Below are 27,874 nucleotides of genomic sequence, written 5' to 3' on the forward strand. Positions count from 1 at the left end.
AAAAATATAAAAAAAATTATTTAGACATCGTGAGATGCGGTCTGGTGTGATGTAGGTTTCAGAAAAACATTTTCTTTATCGTGCCAACGTTTCGATCTTTATTGAGATCATCTTCAGAGCCTGGGATTTACAAACATTGTTTACATATAACAATTACATTTTGGATGTAGAAAAGTGAATTTATACTTATTTATTATTAAATTTATTTTGTATTGTATAAATTCACTTTTCCACATCCAAAATGTAATTGTTATATCTAAACAATGTTTGTAAATCCCAGGCCCTGAAGATGATCTCAATAAAGATCGAAACGTTGGTACGATAAAGAAAATGTTTTTCTGAAACCTACATCACACCAGACCGCATCTCACGATTTCTAAATAAATATCGATTAACGGTCACTAATCACCACACAAAATAAAAAATATAAAAAAATTGTACTTTACTAATGTGCTTGTGATATTTTTTCTTCAGGTTTACATACGGTAATGAAACTCGGTCGTCAACAGAGCAAAATGAACGTATTCGACGAAAATAAATAAGCTGATAGTGAATCTGTAGAAAATTGGGTAAAATGACATGTGCCTCCGAGTGATTTCTTGATTGTACAAACATTGTCACATTTTCGTGGTACCTAGAGAAAGCGATGAAACAAAATTACTCACAACAGAACCAAACCGACACAAAAATGTTAACTATAATTTTAAAAATGCCCTTAATTTAATCTTTAAAAAAATTGTAAAACGGTAGTTTGCCAATATAAAATAAATACTTAAAACAACAGGTGTGTGGGCGTTTTCAAATTTCAAATGAGACGGCGCCAGGAGCCGGAAGAACGCCGGAATTTAATCTCAATCTGGACGTTTTGGGTCAACGAGTGTCCTGGAAACGGCAAAACCGGGATGACACGGCGTCGCGTGACCTGCCGAAAAATCTCTATTCCCCGATCATTTTCAACTTAGAATTTTTCACTTACGGTCCCGAATAAAGGATAATAGCACAAAAAGGGACAAAATTGCTCCTGGCGACAAAGGGCCGTGTTAAAAACCAGCCCAAGCCCCATGAATGCTACACAGGCTGGGCGACGTGACCATTGTATCTCGAGATGAATCCCGTTGGTTTAACTACCATGTGTATAAGAAAACAGCATAAGTAAAAACAAAAAATAAAAACCAAAACAGCGGCCATAGTCGATAATTCGATAATTGACCTTATCAACCTCCATAATTAACAGGTTCAAGGAAAAATCGCAAATTTTCTACACGCTGGATTTCTACAACTTTCTGTTCTTTTTGTTTCTACCAAGGTTGCAAAGGAAGGGATGCGAAAGTGTCGAAAACAAAACGTATTGAAATAAAATAAATAATGCGAATACCATTAATCTTTCGTCCCACATACAATACCTATACTAAAGAGGTCACGATTATACCAATTTCGGGATTTTTCAAGTGACCTATTGCTGACCGTTTTAAAATTTTTGAATTAATTTCTTCTTTAAATATGCTACATTCAAGGCTCTTCTCTGACACTATATCAACTCCAAGAGTAGAAGATTCACAGGCAAAAACCGGAACATTGAAATTCTGGATTTCTTAGCTGCATGCTAAACACTTTTTTTTACGAAATTTCTATAAATCAAAATGATCAGAATTGTAGGAAAATTGAAACATTGTCTGGACAAAGTTTTATTTTATTCAAATGAGGTGAATTAAAGCTGTACAAGTAGCAGTTTTACAGATACGGGTCGGCATGCAAATTGCGTTCATCACACGCTTAACTATGGGAAAGAAAATGCCCGCAGAATCGACGAATCAAGTAACAAAGCTCAAAGCTTGTTGCATCCTTCTGGGCTCGTTGGCACGAATTTCGGAGATGGTCTTAACGAGGGCCGGTCGACTGGGTATCGGCGACCTTCACCCACGAATTCTTCCTCCAAAAGATCTAATCACTGTTTAACCCACGACCGCCCTTGGAGGAGGTCAATGGAGCACATCTCCCTCAACCGATTTATTGGATCTATTGGCAAACCTTAATGACTTTATCCAAGGAAACTAGTGTTCGGACGTGTACTGATTACGAGGCGTCACATGCAGCCTTGTAAAAAATGTTTTTCAAATTTCGGTGGCCGAAGCTCGCGGATCGAATGCCGAGTTGACACACGTGTCGGGGACACGTGAAGGTATCCCGAAAACGCCTTCCCGCCTTTATCCTCTCCGGCTCTTCGAGGCACAAAGGGGCGCCGACAATGGGCTCATCAAAAAATCACCTACTAACATTATAATCAGTTTTAATGGTAGCCTGGAAAAAATTAATTTGAAAACCTTTCGGAGAATGGGAGCTCGAGAGAAAAACAAGAATGAAAAACGAACTCGAGCAAAATTATGGAAAAAACGCAAAACCCGCGCGGGATAAACTACAATTAACACAGCGGATAGAAATAAATTTGAGTCTATTTTAATCTTGGTTGGAAGCTATTGCGAGCAAAATGTTGGCATTGACACCAAGGAAAAGGCGCGGCCAGTCCTTGTGCGTGTTAACTTTATGAGCTGAACGTGACTGCTCCCGAACAGTTGTAAGGGAGAGGATGCCCTATGGTACAAAAGCATACAAAAAAAACCCACCGCAAATTGAAAAATAAATCTTTTCAACAATCATGTTGTAAACGAAAACTAGCGCAAATCGGTAGAAATACTGATTTAATACAAATTAAAACTACAATTTTTACAATTTAACTAAAGACAAATTTAAAGTAAAGAGATTCAAAAGTACAGAACGTACAATTAAATGAATCAAAATCACTCTTGATATTTCTCAAAATAAATAACACAAATATAATACATGTCCATTCAGTTATTATTACGATTCAATTTGGTAACGTTTATAAATTCTTGTGTAAACTGGGTCCATCATCAAGGAGGACGGCAGATTGCTCAACACCCTGACGAGTTATCCTAGGATTGCAAACATTTTCCGGCATAGTTTGTTTTTATCCATTCCCTTGTAGGAAAACGTTTGTTTTAGCAGATCACTACTCGAGTAAAGAAATTTCAATTTATTTTAAACTATTCACATCCACATGGAAACTAGCCGATCAAAGGCGTTTTGGAGTTTTTCACAACTAATCAATTGGACAATTATTATTCCCGAGAAATGTATTAATGAATGCAGTTGATCATATAGTAAGAGATTAAAATATAGGATTCATGTTACAGTTCAAGACTAATGAAGCAAACCTAAACAACTTGGATAAAAAAGATTTTGAATCCTTTCGAGTAAGCTAAATATTCTAGGAGGGAAAATGTAGAAAAGTACATTTACAAATAAGATAGTAACTGTTCACAAGCACCTCTGAAGGCATGTTGTCAACAAGAAGAAAAAAAAGGGTGCTAACAAGTTTGTTCTAATTATTTAAAAAAAAAAAAAAAAAAAAAGGATTTTGATTTTGCTGTCGACGCCGTTGGAGGGTCGTCGACCCACCTCGATGCCACACCTCGCGGCCGGGCCTCCTCATATCCGAGAGAGGAATCGGAATTAGCATTTTCAACAATTTTCCATTACAATATATATGTGAGAGGTGTAGAAAGATAAAAGATAGAGAAGGAGATAGATAATTAGAAATCGAAAGATAGATAGGGAGAGAAAGAGTGAAAGAGAGGAGAGGTGGGGAGAGAGAGAGAGAGAGAGAGAGAGAGAGAGAGAGAGAGAGAGAGAGAGTGAGAGAGAGAAAGAGAGGTGAAGAAAGATAAAAGATAGAGAAGGAGATAGATAATTAGAAATAGATAGATAGAGAGAGAGAAAGTGGGAAAGAGAGGAGAGGTGGACAGAAAGAAAGAGAGAGAGAGAGAGTGAGAGAGTTATAGGGGGTGAGAGAGAGAGTGAGAGAGAGACAGACAGAGAGAGAGAGTGAGAAAGAGACAGAGAGAGAGAGAGAGAGAAAGTGAGAAAGAGAGGAGAGGTGGATGGAGAGAGAGAGAGTGAGTGAGAGAGAGAAAGAGAGGTGAAGAAAGATAAAAGATAGAGAAGGAGATAGATAATTAGAAATAGATAGATAGAGAGAGAGAAAGAGAGTGAGAGGATGATATTTGGATACCGTACAAGGAGATGAAAGTGAATCCGTCAATTAAAGATAACGTCATAAGGCCACTCACCAGATGCACAACTCCATATTTTCCACAAGGATGACCAAGACCAGAAAAATTGTTTAAAAAATGACATTAATTAGTAATAAGGTAATTACTTCATTAAAACAAATTGACAACACTAAATTCCTATAATTACCACAGTCTGGAATGTACGTTGGAAATCCCTTGGATATCAGACGCCATTAAGAACTGTGTCATCAGCGAGGGGACGTTTTGAAACGAATCTAATTGTCAAAACTAGACCTAATCATTAGTAACACTAGCACCCCCTCGGCACCACGGCGGACACCCGACGCCAACCTGATCCCAGGTTCTTTTAGGAGTTAATATGACACACCCTTGCTCGACAAAGTACTAACTGTACGTCGAGCTGCAATGCTAGAAGAGTACGAATAATAACAGAAACATTTATTTAATTTTTCGACAGGATTAAAATGTCAAATATGCAAATGCATTGTTCAATGAGAACTGAACAAAACCAACCTCATTATATTCAATTCTTAATTATGGATGTTGCTGAACCGGTCCGCATCAGCCTAATAACGGATTTTTATTAATAACGAAGCCGGACGACTAAACAATAGACGAAATTGTTTATTGTTTTAAAAATAAAGCGTTTGTGAAAGTGGCCATAATCGGCTTATAATCCTACTTAAAATGGACGAACTGTTGTTTCAACAGTGACCCTTTCGCCCAATTACCTGTCTGGTACATTTTAATTTCCAGGTCCCGTTATCATTAGGCGAAGATTAAAAATTTCACTTTTGCTCTAATTAAATATGGTTTGATTTTGTCTCAGGGAGGATTTTTTCTCTCCGTGGATCCGGCGCGATCTCCGCAGATTTTATCGGCCTTTTTATGTTTTGACAAGGCTTTTATACGAAAAACCTGTTCGTTTCACTTATTTCAACTTTTTATTTTTACAAACGGTAACAAACGAGTAGCGGAGGCCTTGGATTAGCCACATTCACCTTCGATCTATAGATAAAAACCGCTCGGACCACTCATGTTCTATTACTCATAGTTGCCATCCGACTTTTCTACATATAACCATCACAACCAGTTATTGTCCATTTAATTAAAAACAACTTCAATGAAAAACATGCGGTTTCAGCATACAGATAATGTCTAATGAGGCGACAACCGGTAAGTGGACAACATAAAATCACAAGAATCACTGGCCGACAAAACGTAGTCGCCTTAAAAATAACTATATTACACGGAACATTTTAGCCCATTGACTAGTTATATATTCCAACTGCTGGATGCTACAATATTAATTATAAAAAATAAATATAACGAATGGACGCAATAATTTATTCTCACTTAATGGATTGTCACAAGCAATCTAGAATGTGAGCTAGCAATTAAAATTAATGCAAGTATTTAAAAAAAAATTTCGTTAAAATTATATTACTGGTATATTAGGTATTAACGACAATGTGATATTTTTTATTTCCAAGATATCCCTGAGTTATAATGGTGGTGTGTAGTAAGGAATTTTCAGGTCATTACCATGAATTGAAAGCTTATTATTATTTTTATTAAACAGTAATAATAGTACATTCACTAATTTCGTGGTCCGCTTGACCAATTAATACATTACAATTAATTAAGGTTTTTAGTTGAGATGAAAAAAAGTTAATGGCACGAGCGGGATTCGAACCCTTTTTCAAATGTCGTGTAATCGGATTGGATTCTCGACGACAAATGAAATGGCCACAGAGAGCTTTAGTGAAGTATACTTCATTTTTAAATCATTAAATTCACTAATTTCGTGGTCCGCTTGACCAATTAATACATTACAATTACAATCCGATTACACGACATTTGAAAAATGGCAAAAAGGAGGGAAAATTCAAAAGGTGGGGTTGAGATGGGAAGTTAGTGCCCCAGGGGATCGAAGTCACGATAGCTCAAGTGGTAGAGTAGCGGCGTATCAAGCCGAAGGTCGTGGGTTCGAGTCCCGCTCGTGCCATGAACTTTTTTTCATCTCAACTAAAAGCCTTAATTAATTGTAAAGTAATAACAGTATGATATTAGAGAAAGAAATCGACAGAAAGGTTCTGGTTAATATAAATAGGCGGTAGATTGTTAGGTAGTAATAGGTAAAATGCACACAGGTGGATATAATTTGAAAGAGACAGAAAGATTTAGTGAAAGAGAGAGAAGGAGAGAGACACAGACAGACAGACAGAGAGAAATCGACTAAGAAGTTATTGGAATTAGTAAATAGGTGGTAGATGGTTAGGTAGTAAGTAATAGGTAAAGTGTACAGAGGTGGAGATAATTAAAAAGAGACAGAAAGAGTGCCATTATGCCACAGAAAGAGTGAAATGATTGAGTGAGATAGTTAGAAAGATAGGTATTATACGATATATTATAGGATCAATCATTAGAGAGATTATAGGAGATTGTAAATAGTTGGTTGATGAATAGGTAGGTAGTAGGTAAAATGCCCAGAGGTGGAGATAATTTGAAAGAGACAGAATGAGTTAGTAAGTGAGAGAGTGAGTGAGTGAGAGGAAGGGGAGAGAGGGGAGAGAGGGGAGAGGGAGAGAGAGAGAGAGAGAGAGAGAGAGAGAGAGAGAGAGGACAGACAGAGAGAAACCAACAAAGAGGCTGTAGGTAAAGTGAACAGAGGGGGAGATAATTCAAGAGATAGAAAGGGTGAGTGAGGAAAAAAAGAGATAGGTAGAAAGACAGATAGATAGATAAATAGGTAGATATTATAGGATATATTATAGGATCAATCGTTAGAGAGATTATAGGGGATTGTAAATAGTTGGTTTGAAAGAGACAGAAAGAGTTAGAGAGTGAGTGAGTGTGTGAGTGAGAGGGAGGGAGAGAGAGGGGAAGGGAGAGAGAGAGAGAGAGAGAGAGAGAGAGAGAGAGAGAGAGAGAGAGAGAGAGAGAGAGAGAGAGAGAGAGAGAGAGAGAGAGAGAGAATACTATCTTGTTTTCGTATTCAAGTTTAGATCGTTCAAAAGGATGTAAAAACCAATCTATATAATATGAATTATAGTCAAAGTTTGAATGGAAAGTTAAAGTAGAAAAATAGACATGACGTACGAAACACATAAACGGTTTGAAAAAATACCAACGTCCAGAATGATAAAACATCCAATGTCCGATGGGCGTTAGGTCAAACGATTTCCAGTGTAGACGTACACGCCCCGCTGGACATCCATCCGACTTAGCTCGAATTAGCCAAAGGACGGCCGAGTAACAGGTTCATGATGAAATTCGGAGCCCATCTGAATATCGCATCGGTCGAGTGGGTAAACGTCCCTCGAGGTGCCAATGCGCTTTTATCCGAGATGATTTAAAGGAGTAACGCCAGGCTAATAGGGTCTACCAGTAACGAATGGCTACAACGGTGTGCACTCCTACTGATTGCGAATAACGGTAGGCGTGAAAAAAATTAAGGGCCTTCGATGCTTTTTTTATAAAAACCGATAAATCTCTCTCTCTCTCGCAAGGACACCTGTTGAGAAAATTTCCCCGATATATAGACAAAATCCATACCGGAAGAGATCCTGGATAGTTGGAAGCGATTATTTCTTTTTTAAATGGGTCACCTTCCTTCCATTTTTTCTTACAGCACTCCAATCAGGTCGGTAAAAGAATAATTATAAGATGACTTATATGTTCCGGGATTTCATTTCTAGGTGAGAATTTCCGACGCGGGTCACGTCAAAAGAAATACGTGCATATTTGAAAATATTCGAGTGTCATCTAACAGGAAGGACTTATTTGGTAATCTCGTTTGAAAATGATCTAAAGTATGAGTAAACAGTTAAATCTGGTATCCAAAAAGGTTTTAGGCAATTACAAATTTTGACAAATAATCGTTCTTATGCAAAATATAAATAGCAATCTTAGAGCTGAAAGCAATTAATTTTATAAGATATATTTTACTTTTAATAAACGCATCCGTCTGTTTAGCAGTACTGGAAGAAAAATTAATAGTTCAACATTAAGTTACGATTAAAAGGGCGAATTGCAACTGCGTACCGTAAAGGAAAAAAGCGATTTTCATAATTGTCCAGGAAACATTATTTAAACGCCACTTGTGACAGGTTTGATTTACTATATAAGACGTTGTTAACTGAAATGCATATTTCAAAGAATTATATACATAAGTCCTTTCATTTGAGCCGTACTTTATTTATTCAAGTTCTCAGAGATATAAATAAAAATAGCCTTAAAAAGGAATAAATTTAGTAAAACATGATACGAGAAATGATCTCATTTGAACGCACAGAGACCGACGAGTCTCGGGCGTTGTCTACATGAAACAGGATTTTTATTTTCACGTTGTTTTTTTCTCCGCCACGATTTCATATAAAGTTTTGTGAAAAATCAACTTGGATTCTCTGCGAGTCAATGAACCGTAGGTTGATTAAAACGGCCTCAGGTACGCCTAGTCTCACTGTTGGTCAATCCTCAATTTGCGTTTCATCAAAGCATCATATTTGAAAGGAAGCGCCTTAATCGGCTTTGGTAATTTTCGTATTAATCAGCCTAATTTCAAGTGCAGATTGGAAAAAAAATCAATTTGAAATTTAAAGAATGTTTTTCACTGTTTGGAAATTTAAAGTTAATAAGTTCTAATTCTTACGATGTTTAAAAAAAAACTTTCTTCTATAAACTGTATAAAAAAAATTATTTTAGAATACAATGTTATTACTAAAGTCACGATAGCACAAGTGATTGGAGCAGCGGCGGATTAAGCAGAAGGTCGTGGGTTCGAATCCCGCTCGTGGCACTAACATTTTCATTTCAACCGAAACCTTATATAAAAAGATTAATTAATTGAAAGAAGTAATTTGGTCAATCAGACCACTAAATATAATGGAGTTATTACAAAACTTTTCAATCCATATTCAAAGCATAAGTTTGTATCAGTAGTAATAAAATATTAATAAACATTCGGCTAATTTTGTGTATTTTTTAGTGACAAGTTGTTTAATAATTTGTTGGATACTTGAGAAGCGGTCAAGAATGAGGCAGTTTAGAAAAACAGCTTTTCCATTTTTTGCCGTCATTGGGGTCATATTCAGGGCGTTGTTTGCGCCAGAAAAATTGCACATAACACCATATGAACCACAAGAATAGCACAACACTTTATGCCCTGAAGATGGCCCGAATAAAGGTCGAAACGTCGGCAAAAAAATGAAAAAGGCGTTTGTCTAAACTCATTCTTGACTGCTCCTCACGAAACCAACATATTATTTGTCTAATTCTTACACGAGAGAGGGAGAAAAAGTGAGTGAGAGACAGCTAAAGAGCGAGATAGATATATATATACAGAGAAAGAGTGAGTGAGAGCCAGGGAGAAGTAGTTCTCTTAGTTACGTACTTTGAAACTACTAAGATTTATGCTCTTTAACTTTGAAATTAACCATTCGATATTCATAACATAAACCATCAAGCCTTCCTGAAAGAAACCGATGTGTTACCTTACTGCACATCGTTTTTTCCAACTTAAATCGTGAGGAACTTGGAACTTAATTAATCAAAAACACCTGGCTGATTTTATTACATTATTTACGAATAATTGCTTTACTTTTACAGACGAGTCATTGGTAAACTAAAGAGTTGGTTGTGTTTTTATAGATCTAAGCTAAACTACCAAGGTCATTATGTACTTTCTCATCTTTCTCATTCATATANTATATATATATATATATATATATATATAACATACGGTCTAATCTCTTAAACTTATAAACAGTTAATTATTCTTTAAGTGATGAAATCAGATGAAAACGTTGGCTTCACGAGTAGGATTCGAACTCACGACCTTCTGCTCAATACGCCGCTGCTCTAACCACTTTAGAACCACGTGAGACTTGAAGTCACGATAGCTCAAGCGTTGAAGCAGCGACGTACTGAGCCGAAGGTCGTGGGTTCGAATCCCGTTTGTGACTCAACCAAGACCTTACATAAAAACAATAATGAATTGAAATAATTAATATGGTCAATTAGACCACTAAACATAAATGGATTAACTTATCAACAGTAAAAAAACTGATATTACAATGTACTATACATAAAGTAGATTTGTAAAAAATACCTGTTAGATATTTTAACTAATTTAATAATTAATTTAACTTTAAAACTGTAAACATATGTTTTAAAGAAGACGTAAAAATAACAGAAAAATTTACAAAAAGCAACGTCAAAATACAATGCAATACTACTAAATTTTGGAGGGCATTTGGGAAGACGAATCAGGTGTCTTGTTTTTTCTCCTTTTACAAATTTACACTATATATTGTTTAAGTTTTATAATAATTTAACAAATTATCATTATTTATTATTGTTTTTTCTTTTTGTTATTCGCCATATGGAACTGAATGATTCTCTTGACCACACCTCCAATCCAACAAATTATTCGTCAAATTTTTTTCACACAAATAAATTCATTCACACCTATATACATTGCATTCATTCTATTTGGTAAATGGAGTACTCAATATTTCTCCATCAACCTGCATAAAATAACAAACTAATCTAATTGGGGTCGATGGGGTACTTTTATAAATATTCCGCCATCGACCCAAGTCCGTACATAGATCGAGGGGCGACGGGGATGCTATTTCACAATCAGCCCCTCCCCATTCACTCTAATAAATACACTCACTCATACAAAACACAGAAACACAAAACGCATATTTTGACGGTTATATACGATTAAAAAATTCTTCTAAAAAGCGGAACAGAGGACCATAAAACTCGCTACCATGTCCGGGAACCGTTTTTAAATCGGGCTGAAAGCCTACACGCTCTCTGTATGGAGCCAAGGCATGATACGCCTCTATTATGTGGGACACATCGGGCACCCTTTCTCTGCATAAGGGGCACCTGCTCGGGCGTCTAATTCTCTAAGTTTTTTTCAACAAAATAACCGTTGGAAAATCTTAAACATCACTTAAATTTATATAATAATTCATATTTAGTTTTGCTAATAAAATATATTTTCCTAGGTTTATTTGTAAATTAAAATATTACAGAAGAATATACATAGGGGTGCTGATTTCACGAAATTAAATTCAAGAAGAATGTTTGTAAAAACTTATATTGCGAGTTTCATTCTGTATTTTATAGTTTTAAGGTTTTCATTCTGACCGATATAAGAAACCAGGACGCCCAACGGGTCGGAGGCGCGTAGAATCGCGTATGCGTACGGTGAAAACGATCGAAACTTGGCTCGTGACCATAAGAAATTAATATGTACGCCGCGTTCCAGGTTTCGAAAACGGAATCTTAACAATACTGAAGAGGTGCGGCGGTTTGCCTTCGACTCAGCCGTGGCATCTCCGATTTCGAAACGCGACCCGCGACATCTTCGCCCGCGTCCTTCCCAGCCCCACCCCCGGGAGTCGTAACGCGAAGGACGTTACGTGCGTCTTCGGAATCCGCGCCTAGGATTCCTGATCGGGCGATTCACAGAGTTTCAAGAATTTTTCCTACGCCGAAGGACGATTTGAACCCGCAACCGGCCCATTACATCTTATTAAGTGGAATTCTCTTGAACGTCACTATTCATCTTCATCCATTATTAACGTCGGTAGCGGCCTTCGTGGAAGTCAAACCTGTATAAGAAACGGCTAGATTTTGCGGATCAAAAGACCATCAATATTAAAAGTAATCAAACACTTAAGATTTCCTATAGGGGTGATGAGCCTATGTTTTCATCATTCTCCGATCATTTTGGTCTGTCTATTCTCGCTGCTTTTGCTGTCAGACGTGTTGCTCCTTTTCGCAATCTACAGTGATATATTTAAAAAGCCAAACAGTCCCCAAACGTTTTTTGGTTAAGAAGATGACAAGGCGAAACGAGTCTGACAGTCCAAAATAGTGAAGATAATTATTTGGAGATCGTGAGATGCGGTCTGGTGTGACATAGATTTTGAAAACATTTTCTTTATCGTGCCAACGTTTCGATCTTTAGTGAGATCATCTTCAGGGCCTGGGATTTACAAACATTGTTTAAATTATACAAATACATGTAAAATGTGAAAAAATGAATTTATGCAATGATAGAAATTTTAGACTAGAATTTTTAGACTGATAGATTCTTACAGATTTATTACTAGAACTACTTGGACTCATTCAAAGTGTTTGTTTTCTGTGTACATGGCAAACCAGAATAATCGTAAAAGGTTAAATTTAAAAAATGCTTTAATAATAATTTAAAAAAAGAAAAAGAATCAAGTTCTGAAGTTTGGACTTTCCTTAAAATACCTTGTCGAGTCCGGTTTCTTATACGAGTTACAATGTCCATAAGCAAAACTTGTTATCAAACAGTATCAATAAGAAAAAAGTAAACAAACAAATAAAAACTGAATGGCCTATAAATGGTCGAATTTGATAGGTTTTATGCAAAACTTATAAAAATTTCAAGGGTAAAATTTTAAGTTCGTCTTTTCTAAATTTGGCCAATTTTATTTAATGCTTTTTAGATGGTTTAGTACTCACAGTTGATAGAAGACTAACTTGAAATCTACACACACACGATTTAAAATTCTTTATTACCTACTCAACCGACAATCAAAATGACCATTAACATCAAAACATTCGACATACCTACTCAAACCCATTTGTTTGTACGGGTGCCGGGCTTATGGATCGGCCAAATTTTCCAATATTCAAAGATTACAGTTTTCAATCTAAAATATAAAGAGTAATTGTTTCTGCCACTTTTTACGTAAACATTAACATACTATACAGAGATCTTCACATGACAAAAGTTGTTCCACCCATCAAAACATATAACAGACGTCATTGTAAATAACGAAATCACACTAACACGCAAATACGGTTATTCCGTTCTCCAGAATTACCAGAATATGGATCAGAGACCTATCAATTGATTAATATTATTTTATTAATCCAGAGCGACTGCCAATGGGTAGCTTTCTCTAACGCCCCTAATGCCACAAACAAGTATTGAAATCCAATCTGCTAGTTGTATATAATACATGGATAGTTCTAGATACAAAAAAAAAAAAAAAATGGTTTGAAAGGAATAAATCATCTCTCACTATCCATACATAGGATTTGCATTGCATGGTCACTTATGCTATTATCATTTCCATTTGTTTGCTTATTGCACCTTAATGGTTTGAAAAAAATAAAAGTTAATAAACCACTCACGCAGTCGGCTCAAAACAAATATTAAGTTCTTTTTTTAAAAACTAAAATTGATTGAATTAACCTGCAATAAATAAATAAAATGGCGACGATTATATCATAAGTGTCGAGCCGTAGCCTTCGAAATTGGCGAGAGTGTATCTAAATTATATGCCTTCTAACAAATCTTAGAATAATAATTTTTTTTTAAATTATTTTTCAAATATTTAAATTTAAATAATGTTGTTTGTTTTAATAATTTAATTAAAACAAGGCCTCGACATCGGCATAACTTTTTCAATTCAGTTTAGTGTCAAAATAAATATTTATAGCCGCGTATATTATATACTTTTGTTGAAGACATTCGTACGAGAGCAATAAAATTGTTTTTTAATCCGATGATGATCCTTAACCAACATTTATTATTCGACTTACGATTATTTGAATTTTAACATGAGGATTTTTTTTACCTCGATTTCAGTTCTTAACAATAATTATCGCATAATCGTCGTGTAATGAATGGCAAATCGTATTGGTCTCATATTCACTGCATATATTTTATACGGCTAAAAAGATGTACTTTACCATCTCGATTATCCGTTTTCGATGTCGAAGTCCGATGTAAAAAGTACCCCTTGTCTTGCATCTAAATTTCGCGAATCGCAAACGACCGCCGGTCCGTGAAATGTTTCAAATCGGCCAAACTCCGGTTACAGACTGCGAACATTTCTCTTAAGTTCAAAGGTCCGCGGATTATCCGAAAAGTAAACGTTATATTTACACCGGACAAGATACGTAGCCGGCCTAATCCGAATTTGAAATATTTAACACCCACCTACGACCGACCATTTTCGAAATATTTACATATATCAGAAATAAATATTTTGCGCTTGTAAAACTATGAATAGGATTACAAGTGTAAGATAACCACCAAAGTCGGATGAATGAGAAAATTATGACTCGAAAACGCATTAGCGAAATAGAAACGAAGATCTAAAAATAAACCGGTTGAAAGATCACTTAAAAAACGCAAGAAACATAATGGAAATAATATAAATGCACTAAGCTATTTCTGGTACGTTTATTGGCCAAACTTTATTTAGAACGTCAAATGCGTCTAATAGTTATTTTTACCATATTAACCAGGAAGTACGCTATAAGTACTTATATAATAAGCATAATTAATGATGTAATGATTTGTATACTTATAAACGAATTAAAATTTAATTTTCTATTAAATACATTTGGCAGAAGGATTATTTTGATTTGATAATTATTCAGAAATCGTGAGATGCGGTCTGGTGTGACGAAGGTTTTAGAAAAACATTTTCTTTATCGTGCCAACGTTTCGATCTTTATTGAGATCATCTTCAGGGCTCAAAAGTTTGTCTTCTGTGTAATTGTGTCATTTTTGTGGCAATCTCAACACAGAAGACAAACACTTAGAGCCCTGAAGATGATCATCTGATTTTTTTTTTTTGCATTGTATAAATTCACTTTGTTCAACATCCTACATTTATTTGTTAAATTGAAACAATATTTGTAAATCCCGGGCCCTGAAGATGATCTCAATAAAGATCGAAACGTTGGCACGATAAAGAAAATGTTTTTCTGAAACCTACATCACACCAGACCGCATCTCACGATTTCTGAATAATTATCGATTAACGGTCACTAATCACCACACATTGTGATTTGAAGTATATTTTGAAAAATACAAAGTTCAGAAGCAGAATGAAAGCCAATAGCAAAATAATAGAGTATGTAATTAAAATACGTCTAATCTCACAATCGTACCCACATTTAATTTATGTTTCTCTGGTATGCAATAGTCGTTGGACGACGATCTCGACAAAAAATCAATGATGAAGTAAGGCGATCTATCATAAATGTCAAGGCGAGTGAGTAATAAACTTTTAATATCTTTTTATCTTAAAGGCGACAAATGCGCCAAATTGGGCCAATTAAAAGAAAAACGTCGAGCAGAAAGCAAACTGGAAAGACAGCTCGAAACAAGCCCAAGGCCCGCCGATAAGTTTCTCAACCGGGCGACTTTTCCCTGGCTGTTTTGAAACGCACCGTTCAGTTTTCGGCCTGTGAAGGGTGGAAATATGTGAGCAAAATAGGCAAAGCTCGTTGAAAAGAGCTTGAAATAAAATACTAAATAGTAATTAGAGATTTTATAACCTTCGCGGTTCAAATGATGTGAACACAACAAAATCCATAGTAATGGACACCATGGAAAACCTTTTAACCTATCATAGTACGTACATAAATATTTGGCACTGACCCTAGTGTAACTGGTTAGAAAAAACAAATATACATTATTAGTTGTGTTTTTGTACTAATTTGGCGAAAAAGGTTCTGATTACTAAGTACAAGAATTATGATTTATGTATTGAAATTTATAAGATAATTGGGGCAAATTGTTAACTTTAGTAATGAGGAACAATGGTTTTCGATGGAATGATATATGAAAAATATGCCTAAAATTGAGTTAAACAAGATTTAAGTACATATATAGAATATTTTCGTTCAAATTCAATTACTGATGAACCTACTAAATAACTACCTTAAATAGTGTATGACCAAACTTAGATTGAATATAAAAAAAATTTTTTTTTGCATTGTATAAATTCACTTTTTTCCACATCCTACATTTATTTGTTAAATTGAAACAATGTTTGTAAATCCCGGGCCCTGAAGATGATCTCAATAAAGATCGAAACGTTGGCACGATAAAGAAAATGTTTTTCTGAAACCTACATCACACCCGACCGCATCTCACGATTTCCGAATAATCATCGACTAACGATCACTAATCACCACATATGACCAAACATTTATCTTTATGCAATTATATTTAATAAATGAAACGATGTTTAAAATAAATAACTTAGAAAATGCGTATATATAGTTTTTTAATACCGTCATGTGCAAAATCGAAATTAAATACTTTCTATACGAAATAAGTTTGATAATCGATACTTCTTTTGGTGTAACAACTCAAAAACTAATAGAAATGTTGCCTGTACAAAACAGGCTGTAAATATTCATTTTGAGACTAAAGAATATATTCAAAGGCGAGACTCATCCTGATACCAAAAATGCTTAGCACTTTATGTCCCTAGCAACTTCAATATGTTTATAACGATAAGTACTATTTCATTTACCTGTTCTTTATCCGAAATGGTAGAAACAGGGATCTGTCCTCCGATAAGGCAGTCGGTGATGTGCCCGTCGACGAAAATCCAGACGTTGTTGTTCATTTTTCCGTTGTTGCTGTCATCGCGGGAATACACCGACTAATCTGCCGCCCACGACTCACAACACGGTTTGGGACTTATTCCAAGTCCCCACTCCGATTTAAGCCAATTGCGAAAATGAACAGGACTCGGTTCGGAGTAAAGTGAGTCACGCGGTGACGTAGCGGACCGCCTTGAGTCGCTGGTATCTCGGAAGAGAATCGGCTGCCCGCTCCCAGAAAAACCGAAGACATCTTCAGCGACTTGAACGATGCCATAAGAAAGTAGGCTTTCACCGGGGCTGGTGACTCAATCCGTTCATGACCTAACGTTCGGAGCAATTTGCCATTTAAATGAGCGGATGCTGGGAAAAGCTAGAATCTTGCGGTTCAGGAAGTAATAGATTGATTTTGTATGCTGTATCAGTTCGAGTTTAATTCCGTTCGATACAAACAATGCCCGAGGTGACGGTTTAAAAAAACAAAAATTAAATCGATTTTGATTTCCGCTCGAATCTAGCTATTAAATTCTATTTCATAACAGTTCCCTAAATTTGACAGAGGATTTTTACATATTTTTTTTTTTAGTTTTCCCACATTTTTATACTATTATAATATTGTTAAGAAATTTTTATACTTTTAATTTGTAGTTTTAAACGTAAAAAAGCTTTGTTAAAAAATAATTTTTGTGTTGTCATTCATTTATTAAATTTACAAGTTGTCATTTATCTATTTTTAGATCTTTTAGATTTAGGATTTTTAGATCCATAAATTTATCTATTTATTTATTTATTAGAAGAATTTCGGTCTGCCTATCTACGCTGTTTTTTTATTGTTTTTTTCGAGGATACGCAACAGCAGAGTCAACCCTCGGGGTGCCGGTGTTTTAGAAAAAAAAAACATTTGTAAGTATGTCGAGTTCGAATGCAGGGCCGCTGGATTCGAACCCGGGACCTTTACCTTACAGTGATGAGCACCGTGTCAACGCTTAAACCGTTGCGGCCACCGACGCCCCCTATTTTCGCTACATCGCTGTTGATGTCTCTGCATGAGATGTGGTTTTTATCAATGAAGTTTTATTATTTTAAACATGTTTTTTAATATAGGTTATCCTTCAGATATTTGTATTAATCAAAACTATTAACTATTAAATTCACTAATTTCGCGGTCCGCTTGACCAATTAATATATTCCAATTAATTAAGGTTTTTTAGTTGAGATAAAAAAGTCAATGGCACGAGCGGGATTCGAACCCACGATCTTCGGCTAGATAAGCCGCTGCTCTACCACATGAGCTATCGTGACCTCGATCCACTCGAAAAATGGCAAAAAGGAGGGAAAATTCAAAAGGTGGGGCTGAGATGAGAAGTTAGTGTCCGAGTGGAGCCGAAGATCGTGGGTTCGAATCCCGCTCGTGCCATTGACTTTTTTATCTCAACTAAAAAACCTTAATTAATTGTAACTATTAACTATATTTGGAGATACTTTTTAAAAGGATAGTTCCTACTCACAGTAAGTTGTTTTTGCAACGATCCGGATTTCGAGCCTTTTAGCTCATCATCAGGTTGAAGGACTTCTACAACCACGTCTCTCGACATGAATTGGCAAAGGACTTTGGCAATTCATGTCGAGAGACGTGGTTGTAGAAGTCCTTCAACCTGATGATGAGCTAAAAGGCTCGAAATCCGGATCGTTGCAAAAACAACTTACTGTGAGTAGGAACTATCCTTTTAAAAAGTATTGAACACCACACTCACTCCATCATTTATCATTTCTAATATTTGGAGATAGCTTGTGCAGTTAGGTCATCACAGATTAGGACCAACTGTGATAACGGAAGACATATTTTAACACCATACTAATCTCTAAATTTAGCTGAATGTTATCAAATTTGTGTGAATGAAGTGTGAATCTATCATTTGCCATTTGTTTGATGATTAAACGCTATGGTAGCTTGTAGACTGGTCGTTTCTGATCTTCCTGGTTTGATTGACGACTGACAAAGAGACACTGAAGAACAAGAGGATATATCATCAGCCATCAGTAAAGATAGGCAGGCCAAAATGAGCGGACCATACTGCAGATGCAACCCCTTAGGTGAAGAATAAATCCCACAGGTATTTTTTGTTGTTAAAATGATACCGCTCAATCTAACAGATCGTCAGTGGCCATGGGATTAGCGTATATCACTCTTGACTCACCTTCGATGGAGATTAATTATTCAATTATCGTTACTCAATATTCTTAACGAAAGGGATTCCGCATAACAATGGAAACGCAGCATTTCCGGCAAGTCGACTCCTCACAATTTTATTATCGTGACTCAACTGAACCGAAGGCTCGGGATCCATATTAAGCCGGCGGAAATATCGCGAATAATCGGCGGCGTCGAAGGATATTTAGGTCTTTCTTTCTGGCCGAGTAAGACAAAGGTGAAATCACGCCGAGGTTAAAACTGGTCAAGATAAAACAGAAAAAAATGTTTCTTTTTATATCTAGCAACGGGTTGAGAAAGGATCTATTCTATTGAAATCCGATACTGGGTGAATATCACGTTCCATGGGGTCACGGATGCAGAAGCGTAGAGGTTCGCTTCTTTCAGTCTGACTAAACGTTCAAAAAGGGAAAAAATATTTACTATATATCACAACTTATTTATACGTTACATATTCGTTTTTTTAACATAAAAATATAATTTATAATATTGCTTTTCAAATAACAAGAAAAATCAATGCCTATCTCTTCTCGTGGCAATTGGTTTTATTTCGAACAAAGGTGGTCGAACATTTTTTTTACCCATGTAACACCTCTACACATATCCTATTTTCTCTAGACAAGTTTTCTAAATAGCTTAGTTTGAATAAATTGAACAAAATAGCCTTCTCACTCCCACAACATGGCTATAAGTAGAGCAAAGAAAGTGAAAAACAGTTCATAAAATACGATTTCCACGGGAAGAAAATTGACGTGGGACAAGATCGGAGGCGTTTTGGACCACATCCTCGTTTTTTCAACCCACGGGTCGACGCATGTTTCTTTGTTTTCCAAAGAAACAACATTTCCCGACGATCTGATCTATTTGGACGTCATGACTGCATATATTTTTCAAACGGATTTTATTAAACGCTTCTTTTTATTAACAAAACACACAGCTGTGATCTAACATTCCATAGTTTAAACAGATTTATTTAAATTAAAACAATAAAATCTAAACTTTTAAATTTATCGAGCTGCTGAGATAAAAGATACATCTCAAGTTCATGAATAGCGATTATTTTAAATAAGAGAAATACATTGTGGGACAGTTAGAAAAATGAGGTAATTTTAGGTCACATTATGGTTTGCATGAGTTGGGGGCTGAAACCTAGCAATCGAAAGCACCCGTCGGAGCCTGACTCCATTGGTAAGCTGCGATCTCCTAGGGACCTGGCTTAAGAATATTATAACTAAAGGTTAAGCACATCGAGGAGTGACAATCCTTCGGGGTGAAAATCTAAATTCCAATATAAATGTTTATATATTATATAAATGTATATAAATATTGGGTTGTCCGGAAAATAATGCAGGATTTTAAGTTTTCATTAAAAAAAAATCTATATAAAATATTCTGTTTACGTTTACAGGATTACTCATTTGTATGAATGTCAACACTTATTAATCCTCTTCCAAAGANAAAATTCTATTTATTGGTTTTTCCAAAATGTTAAAAAAAAGGATAAATTTAAAGCAAAAGGATATGTAAATTTTAAGAAAAGCACTGTAAATAATGTGTATATAACAACTTTTTGATTAATAAACCCTGAGGATGTCGGTTTCATATTTTCATATTTAAATTAGAAATTTGTTAGAAACTGACGTCCTTTATTAAATTTTAACATAATGAAAAACTTTAAGATTCGATAAATTGGTTTTCTATTTAAAAATAAATAAATAAATAAAAATTTAAAAAAATTTAAAAATTAAAAAAACCTTTTTAATACAATTGAAACTTATTGAGTCACATTATCTCAAAAATCTTTATGGCAAATTATCTTCCATAACTGTAAATAATTAATAAATAATTTATTAGTACAGACACACTATTTGCAAAGTACATTTTCCGTAAAACTTAAAAACTGAAATAATCGTACAATCAAGGGGAAAAATCATGTTTATGCGAACTATTCACTAAAATAAATAGATCTATTTCTGAGTAGATCGAAATAGTGCCATTTTGAAATGAACTTCTAATTCAATTTATTTCTAAAATAATGGCGAATTTTTTTTAAATGTGTGTCCAGTAGTTTTAACGACGATTAATTCATGAAAATAGCCACGATTAAATTTATTCTAAGCCGAATCAGAATTAAATGAGCATAATCTAAGGGAAAAAAGTTTATGAAATACTATCCATTTCCACAATGTAAATAAATCCATAATGCTCCAGCTTTTAATTACTATTTAATTACTAATACTTATTAATACTTACTTATTAATATTTAATTACTATTACTTACAAAAAGTAGAACTTAGTCACTAAATCGTTAAAGAACTCACCTGTAAAAAAGAAAATTAATTATTATTAAATCCATTATATTTAGTGGTCCGATCGACCAAATTACTTCATTCAATTAATTAATCTTTTTATGTCTTGATTGAAATGAAAAAGTTCACTCACGAGCGGGATTCGAACCCACGACCTTCGGCTCAATAAAACTTTTGAATTTTCCCTCCTTTTTGCCATGTTTCAAATGTCGTGTAATCAGGATTCGATTCTCGGCGACACATGAAGTGGCCACGGGGAGCTGGTAGTGAAGTTATACTTCGTTTTACTTATTAAATCCGTTATATTTAGTGGTCTGATAGATCAAATTACTTCTTTCAATTATCATTTTATGTAAGGTTGAAATGAAAAGTTATTATCATGTGTATAATAGTAGTTACTAATTATTATAATGTATAAAATTCATAACAACGCGACAACAAATGAAATTGTACTGTTAAAATACTAGTAATAAAAATCAAATAAGTGATAATAATAATATAACAGATATGAAATAACTTCTTTCGTGTGAGCTTCCAACAATAGATTTTTTTTTCTCTTTATAATTGGTAGGACTAGACGTATATTTTACCAACTGACGCATCTTAAACCCGCATTGTGTGGACAAAAGTAAACATATTTATGTAAAAAAACATTAAATCTACGGATGAATAACATGAATATTCCTTTATTCTGTATTTCATATTAAAATACGATCTAGTTGCTTTGATTCTTTGATTCTCGCTATCACGCAGTTTGAAACTTGCCGAAATCCTGGGTGTTTACGTTTGGTAACTTTTCGGAACCGGGGACCGCGGTAGCCGAGTGGTTAGCATGAGAGACTCTCACGCCGCGGTCGTGGGTTCGATTCCCACCGTTGCCCCTGGCCCTTTTTTCCCAATAACCCCCCATTTGAACACACATATACGAATTTGTCACATGGCTAATATGCATAGTTCATAACGCCAAAAANAAAAAAAAAAAAAAAAAAAAAAAAAAAAAAAAAAAAAAAAAAAAAAAAAAAAAAAAAAAAAAAAAAAACTTTTCGGAAGAGAGCATTTTCACGTCGGAAATCGCGTAAGGTATGAGGAGCAATATTATTCTCATTTTTTATGATGAAACATGATCTACGTGCCTGTTCGAGTTGGCCCCTCCTTTTAAAGCATGCCAATTTCCGTTTAAAAAACTGAGCGAACCTAGCTGTATTTATGACGTAATTAAGTAGTCTTCCAAGTGAACTGTTAGCAGCAAGTCTGATGATGTCCGGTAGACAAATCCAACAAACAGGATTTCTGTATTTATTGCGATACTTGAAGCATAATTCTTAAATTTTGATTTTTTTTAACCTTCCAATTAATTAAGGTTTTTAGTTGAGATAAAAAAGTCAGTGTCACGAGCGGGATTCGAACTCAGATCTCCGGCTAGATACGCCTCAGCTCTATTACTTGAGCTATCGTGACCTCGATCCACTCGGATACTAACTTCCATCTCTACAGCACTTTGAATTTTCCCCCCTTTTTTCCATTTTTCCAATGTCTAGTGAATTTAATAAGTTTAAATGAAGTGTACTGTATACTAAAGCTCTCCGTGGCCATTTCATTTATCGCCTAAAATCAAATCGATTACACGACATTTGAAAAATGGCAAAAAAGGAGGGATAATTCAAAAAGTGGGGTTGAGATGGGAAGTTATTGTCCAAGTGGATCGAGCTCAAGTGGTAGCAGCAGCGTATTTAGCCGAAGATCGTGGGTTCGAATCCCGCTCATGACACTTTTTTTATCTCATCTAAAACCTTAATTAATTGAAAGATATTAATTGGTTCAGCGGACCACGAAACTAGTAAATTATTTTTTCACTTAAACTAAAGGTGTTTAATCGAATAAATATTGTCCTGGTGATATGAAATTAATCTGTGTTTCACGAAAATCACGAAGGCCTGGTATAAAACCCGAAAATGACGATCACGCGGTAACTTTGAATCTAGGAGTAGAAAAGGCACTTCCCTGATAATATTTATACTCGTTCCGATGATTCTTGCCCACCTTGGCGATCCGGCAAAGTTTACGAGGTAAGATAAATACCTCATTAACGGGTTAACACCGGTTCTGATTAGGTCCCGTTTCTTACTTATCGAATTCCTTCTTTCTCCTTCAATCTTCATACCGGGCGAACGGAATACCGCGGATTAATTAATTATTCTTTAAGGTTAATAGACAATTATAACCTTGCGGTTTGAAAGTCATTCGCATGCTTCTTGAGTAGACGTACATATTTCACTAAACACCATCTATCTAAATTAAAGATGGATGGGCGTCCTCAGTTATACAGAGTAAGAAAATATATCATTTAGTACTTGTCTGAGTAACTGAACGTCATCCATCATTCGTTTTAGGATTTTCAACCTGGCTGATGTTTCATCACCAAGACTCATCTTGGTAAGCATAACCATTTAGCGGTAATCTAAGCAAAATAGGTAATCAAATCATCTTCCAGTTAAATAAAATCAGTAATTTAACAGCTTCCCATTAACATTGCGTTTAAAAACAACGTGAACGTCAAACTTACTGTTTTGTTTCTCACCTTGCGAAGAGCCTTCGTGAACTGTAATTTGAACAACAGGCTTTAGGACGTCCTGCCTTACTCTTCAGAGACAAAGGATCAATAATAAATAGAATTGGAAAGAGATAAGGCGAACAGAAGCTTGCGGGTCGAGACCTTTGTGGAAACAATGGCCACCTTCTTTGCAATCATTTCCTTGCCCCCAAGGAAACATCTTCTCCTTTGCCAAGGATTTTCTCAATCCTCTCTGAGAAAAATGTCTATAATTAGTCTGTCTCGTTATTATAGACAGGAAGGAACGTGTGATTTTCTTTTCATTCTCCGCCCTGCAATTAATTGCGCGAGTTATGAATTGTCCACTATCATGCGATGCTATCTGGTGCGCCCGGTTCTGATTTTTTAACTTTTCGTCTTGTATTAGAGCGGGGGATTCCGTTTTGAAGGTAAATTGGCCGAAGCGAAGCTTGTGATAAATAACTCGGAAACCCGTTTTAGTTCAAAATACCGTCCTTCCGCGGCTTCCAGATTCGGAAATTTTAGTGTGCTCCGTTTGGGATCGAAAAGTGGAAACAGAGCGCCTAAACGACAGATATGAGACCACTCAGAGCCTTGGATTTCCAGGCGGGCAGTCGTTAGAGGTGGAGTAATCGGCCAGACGTTCCATGACAATCATCATCAGATGCATTCCGTCGCCCCTCCCGAGCCCTTCTCGCTCCGAGCCCGACTGATGATATATATTATTGAGTAATCTGTTCAGTCCCAGCGCTTTCGGCGTTTTCGAATTTACAGGCATGGCCAAATAAAACAAGGGGCGGGTGGGTAAACATGAAGAAGGGAGAAAAATGCCAGACGGCTAGTCACGGGGATAAATGAACTGTCAGCCCAAAAGGCCTGTCCGGCCAAACCGTGTTGGGATCATCTACATCATAAAAAATGAAAAGTTGAGCAGATGGAAGAAACAATTTAAACCAACTCGGATATCAGCAGGCAATAATTTACAGATTTACAAGGTTATAACGATAATGGAAAGAAATACAAAACATAAATATTAACCTGATTTGGGTTACTGCACTCTGCACACAAAAACAATGATATCGTCGATACCCTCGCCAAACAAGTTGTCACCGAATGGTCAAATGCGAACGACTTTAAAATGGCAATCTCCGACGCTTCCACTGAAAATAAAAACCTCCATCGAAAAGTATGGCAGATTAGGTACTCTGACCATCCCCAAAAGGTAAATTTTTTAAATCTATTCGGTCTGAAATACCGTCATTACCGTGGTATGTAGGACGTACAATGCCAAAAAGTCTATGCAAAACCATCTGCAGACTACGTTCTGACCATGCACTATGTAAAAAGTACTTTTATAAAATAGGACTAAAAAGATAGCCCAATATGCGATGAATGCGGGGAAGAAGAAACAATGGAACACCTAATTATGAGCTGCCCAAGTTTTCAAAGGAAACGAAAAAAAAATCAAAAAATTATCACGTTTAGTTACCCTTTCTTTCAACTATTCAGCGCTGTTAGGTTCTAAAAACTTAGCAGTGTACTTATATGTCTAAATTAAAATTAAATAGTTAACATGGCTATGGCTGCATAGCGGCTAATGCCAAAAAAATTACGAATGATTTCAAAGTTCAAGAAAGAATACTAGTAAGGAGTAAAATTAAAAATAACATCAAAATAAAAAATTAAGTCCAACAACACGTTTGTATAAAGTCGACAAGATTATGCTTCTGTTAAGACCCCCTTGAATTTTCCTCCCTCGACCTATTGGCCACAGGACACAGGAATAATAAAAAGTCTGTAACCTGATTATCGAACCCCCACTGTTATCCATAAGTTGGACATTTGAAAGGAAAGCAATTATTTTCATACGTCAAGCTGAGTGTTCTTGAGCTTGATTTTTCAATTTTGTTCGTCGTTCATTTTTGTTTACCTAACCTATTTTGTAAAAGGAGCTGAGAAGAATGTAAGACATGGTAATAAGAGGTTGATTGTTACTGTCCGTTTCTGGTTTGGTTACGACACACTGCTGTCAACTGTTCATCTTTAAATAAACATTTACAAGAGCCATTAATTATTCTTTCCTTGATCCGAAAAGAATTTTCGAGTCGTTCAATTGAACTTGCTACTTTCATTTTCGAATCCTTTTTTTTATACCCTCTGTACCTGCTTTCATTCTGGATTCTGTACGCTCCTTCCACACCTGTTATCCCCCTTGGAACCAGTCTTAAAAGATTATAATTGTCGCAAACGGTCGTTTTCTGCCGTTTCTGCCAACCTGTGCGCTTGTTTAGAAAGGATTGGAAGAAGGAAATCGTCCTTCCGGCCGGACTATCCGGAACGGCAGGTGTAACGGCTCTCCCCCGCGTGAAAACCTAAGTTTCACGTCAGACAGGGGTAGCGACAGGTGTATCAACAGGTTTTCTAAACTCTAATAAAACTCTCAACATCATCGACACGAACGATTTTTCTTCCGATGTTTTCAGTGAGAAATTTTATGTGAAATATATATCAAGTTTTCAGCGTAGTTCTTTCCGTTGGTTCGAATCCCGCTCGTGACACTAACTTTTTCATCTCAACCAAGACCTTACATGAAAAGAATAATTAATTGAAATAATTAATATGGTCAATTAGACCACTAAACATAAATGGCTTATTATTAGACAGGGTTAATAACACTAGGTTAATAATATCGACATGCAAAGGATTCTACAATATAAACTCGATTTCATTACGAACGTTACAAACTGTCATCACATCAGTCGGATTTTCGCGAATAAAAAATATTTCGAAGGCGTTTTTGTGTATATTGATCTTGACCTACGAAAAGAGTGAAATTATTCTGGGAGCAGACGGATGAGTTATTAACAATCGTTTGATCAATATATATCATTCCTGGTCCGCTCGACCTCGCTATTGGTTTGGGGTCAGACGTCTCAACGCCTTCCCAAAGCCTGTTTGCCGGTCACAGTCCTATTATGTAGTTTCCTGCAGAAGTATTACAAGGGGGCTTTAGACGGAGTCTTTTCCGGTGTCCTTTCACGGCATCAAGCAGTTCTGAGTCTTATAACGCTTATTTTATAAGTCTTTTGAACTTTATATTTTGTAAATTGTGCAGTGAAAGTTTTATGAGAAAGTTGGTTTTATTTAAGGACTAACTGTTTGCCGTCGTTGTTCGTTTTATATTTGGATTTTGCTAACTGTTAACAGTGTAAAACTTTGTTATTATATCATTCATGAAACTGTAAATTCTCACTTGTGACAGTTTAGTCGGTTTTATCAAAATATAAAGTCAATTTAGTTTTGCATAATAAATACGAACTTTTAAGTTCAATTTATTTCCGTATGATTTAAGTAACGCACAAACTAAAATAAATATTGATGATCTTGTTTTGTACAGTAACTAAACATTGAGTGTGACTTTATGGCAGGAACGTGAATATTCCGACGAGAAAGGATTTTTTGTTAAAATACCAAGATTCCAAGGTTCCCATCATGTACAACATTTTTTAGGTCTGAAACAGTAACGGTCGTTTATGCCATGCTCTATGATCCAGAAATGAAGCCCTAGAACGTGAAGTAGAAAGTAGAACTTACGAAAAATTTACTAACTTAAGAGGATGAAACTAGTATTTTTTTGGGTATGCGTAAGGGGATCGTAGCAATGATCCCTCGGCAGGTGTATCAACAAAAGGCAAGGTATAAGGGTTAGTCGACGGTGAAAACCTTCGAGATTAATAAAGAGAGCAGCGGGGGAAAAAACTTGTTAGGGACGCCGCGTTCCAAACCGCACGTAATGGTTTTATGGTGGACTGATCGCCGGAGGCTAATATACTCCGCTCTATATACCTGGGATCGTCCAATTTGCAGTTTCTTATCAGCCGAGAAACACCGCTAGGAGAGCAATAACTCGGAAAGCCAAAGACCCAGTGCGACACTACATTTTAAAGGGAAAAAAGGACAAAGCGGAATCCGTTTTAGCCGGATTTCACGGTCCTGCTATCGTCGCATGTAAAGTGGTGCTCGCCGTTGTATGCATCGTGGGAGAGCAGAGGGTAAAGCCGTTGCAAAACCAACCTCGACGTAAACAACTGTTTTGTCCCAGACGACTGAAATCTTTGCTCTTACGTTTCCTGGGTAGATAATGTTTTTTTTCTTCTATTCTTTCATTTGCGCCGAGTTGGCAAATATACTTTTAAATCCACTATTGAAAATATTGAAGGGCAAACAAGCGATGACATGCTGACGAGGA

At 35.9% G+C, this 27,874-nt stretch overlaps 1 protein-coding gene across 4 annotated transcripts in view; it reads right to left on the reverse strand.

Moving 5' to 3' along the window:
• The window catches only part of LOC106674422 (rho GTPase-activating protein 20-like), a 424,732-nt gene that overhangs the window by 65,080 nt on the left and 331,778 nt on the right, over positions 1-27,874 (reverse strand). Inside the window, exon 1 of one of the 4 annotated variants that reach the window (XM_024225141.1) lies at positions 16,460-16,603. The exons of 2 other annotated variants lie outside the window; for them this stretch is intronic. In XM_024225141.1, coding sequence (XP_024080909.1) covers positions 16,460-16,555 — 96 coding nt within the window. In that variant the 5' untranslated portion in view covers positions 16,556-16,603. Of the gene's footprint in view, positions 1-13,871; positions 14,014-16,459; positions 16,604-27,874 lie in introns of those variants that run through there. One more of the 4 variants, XM_024225143.1, reaches the window with a different exon arrangement.

The sequence above is a fragment of the Cimex lectularius genome, unplaced genomic scaffold (assembly GCF_000648675.2).
Source record: "Cimex lectularius strain Harlan isolate CLEC.00 unplaced genomic scaffold, Clec_2.1 scaffold24, whole genome shotgun sequence".
In the NCBI taxonomy this organism is placed as follows: Eukaryota; Metazoa; Arthropoda; class Insecta; order Hemiptera; family Cimicidae; genus Cimex; species Cimex lectularius.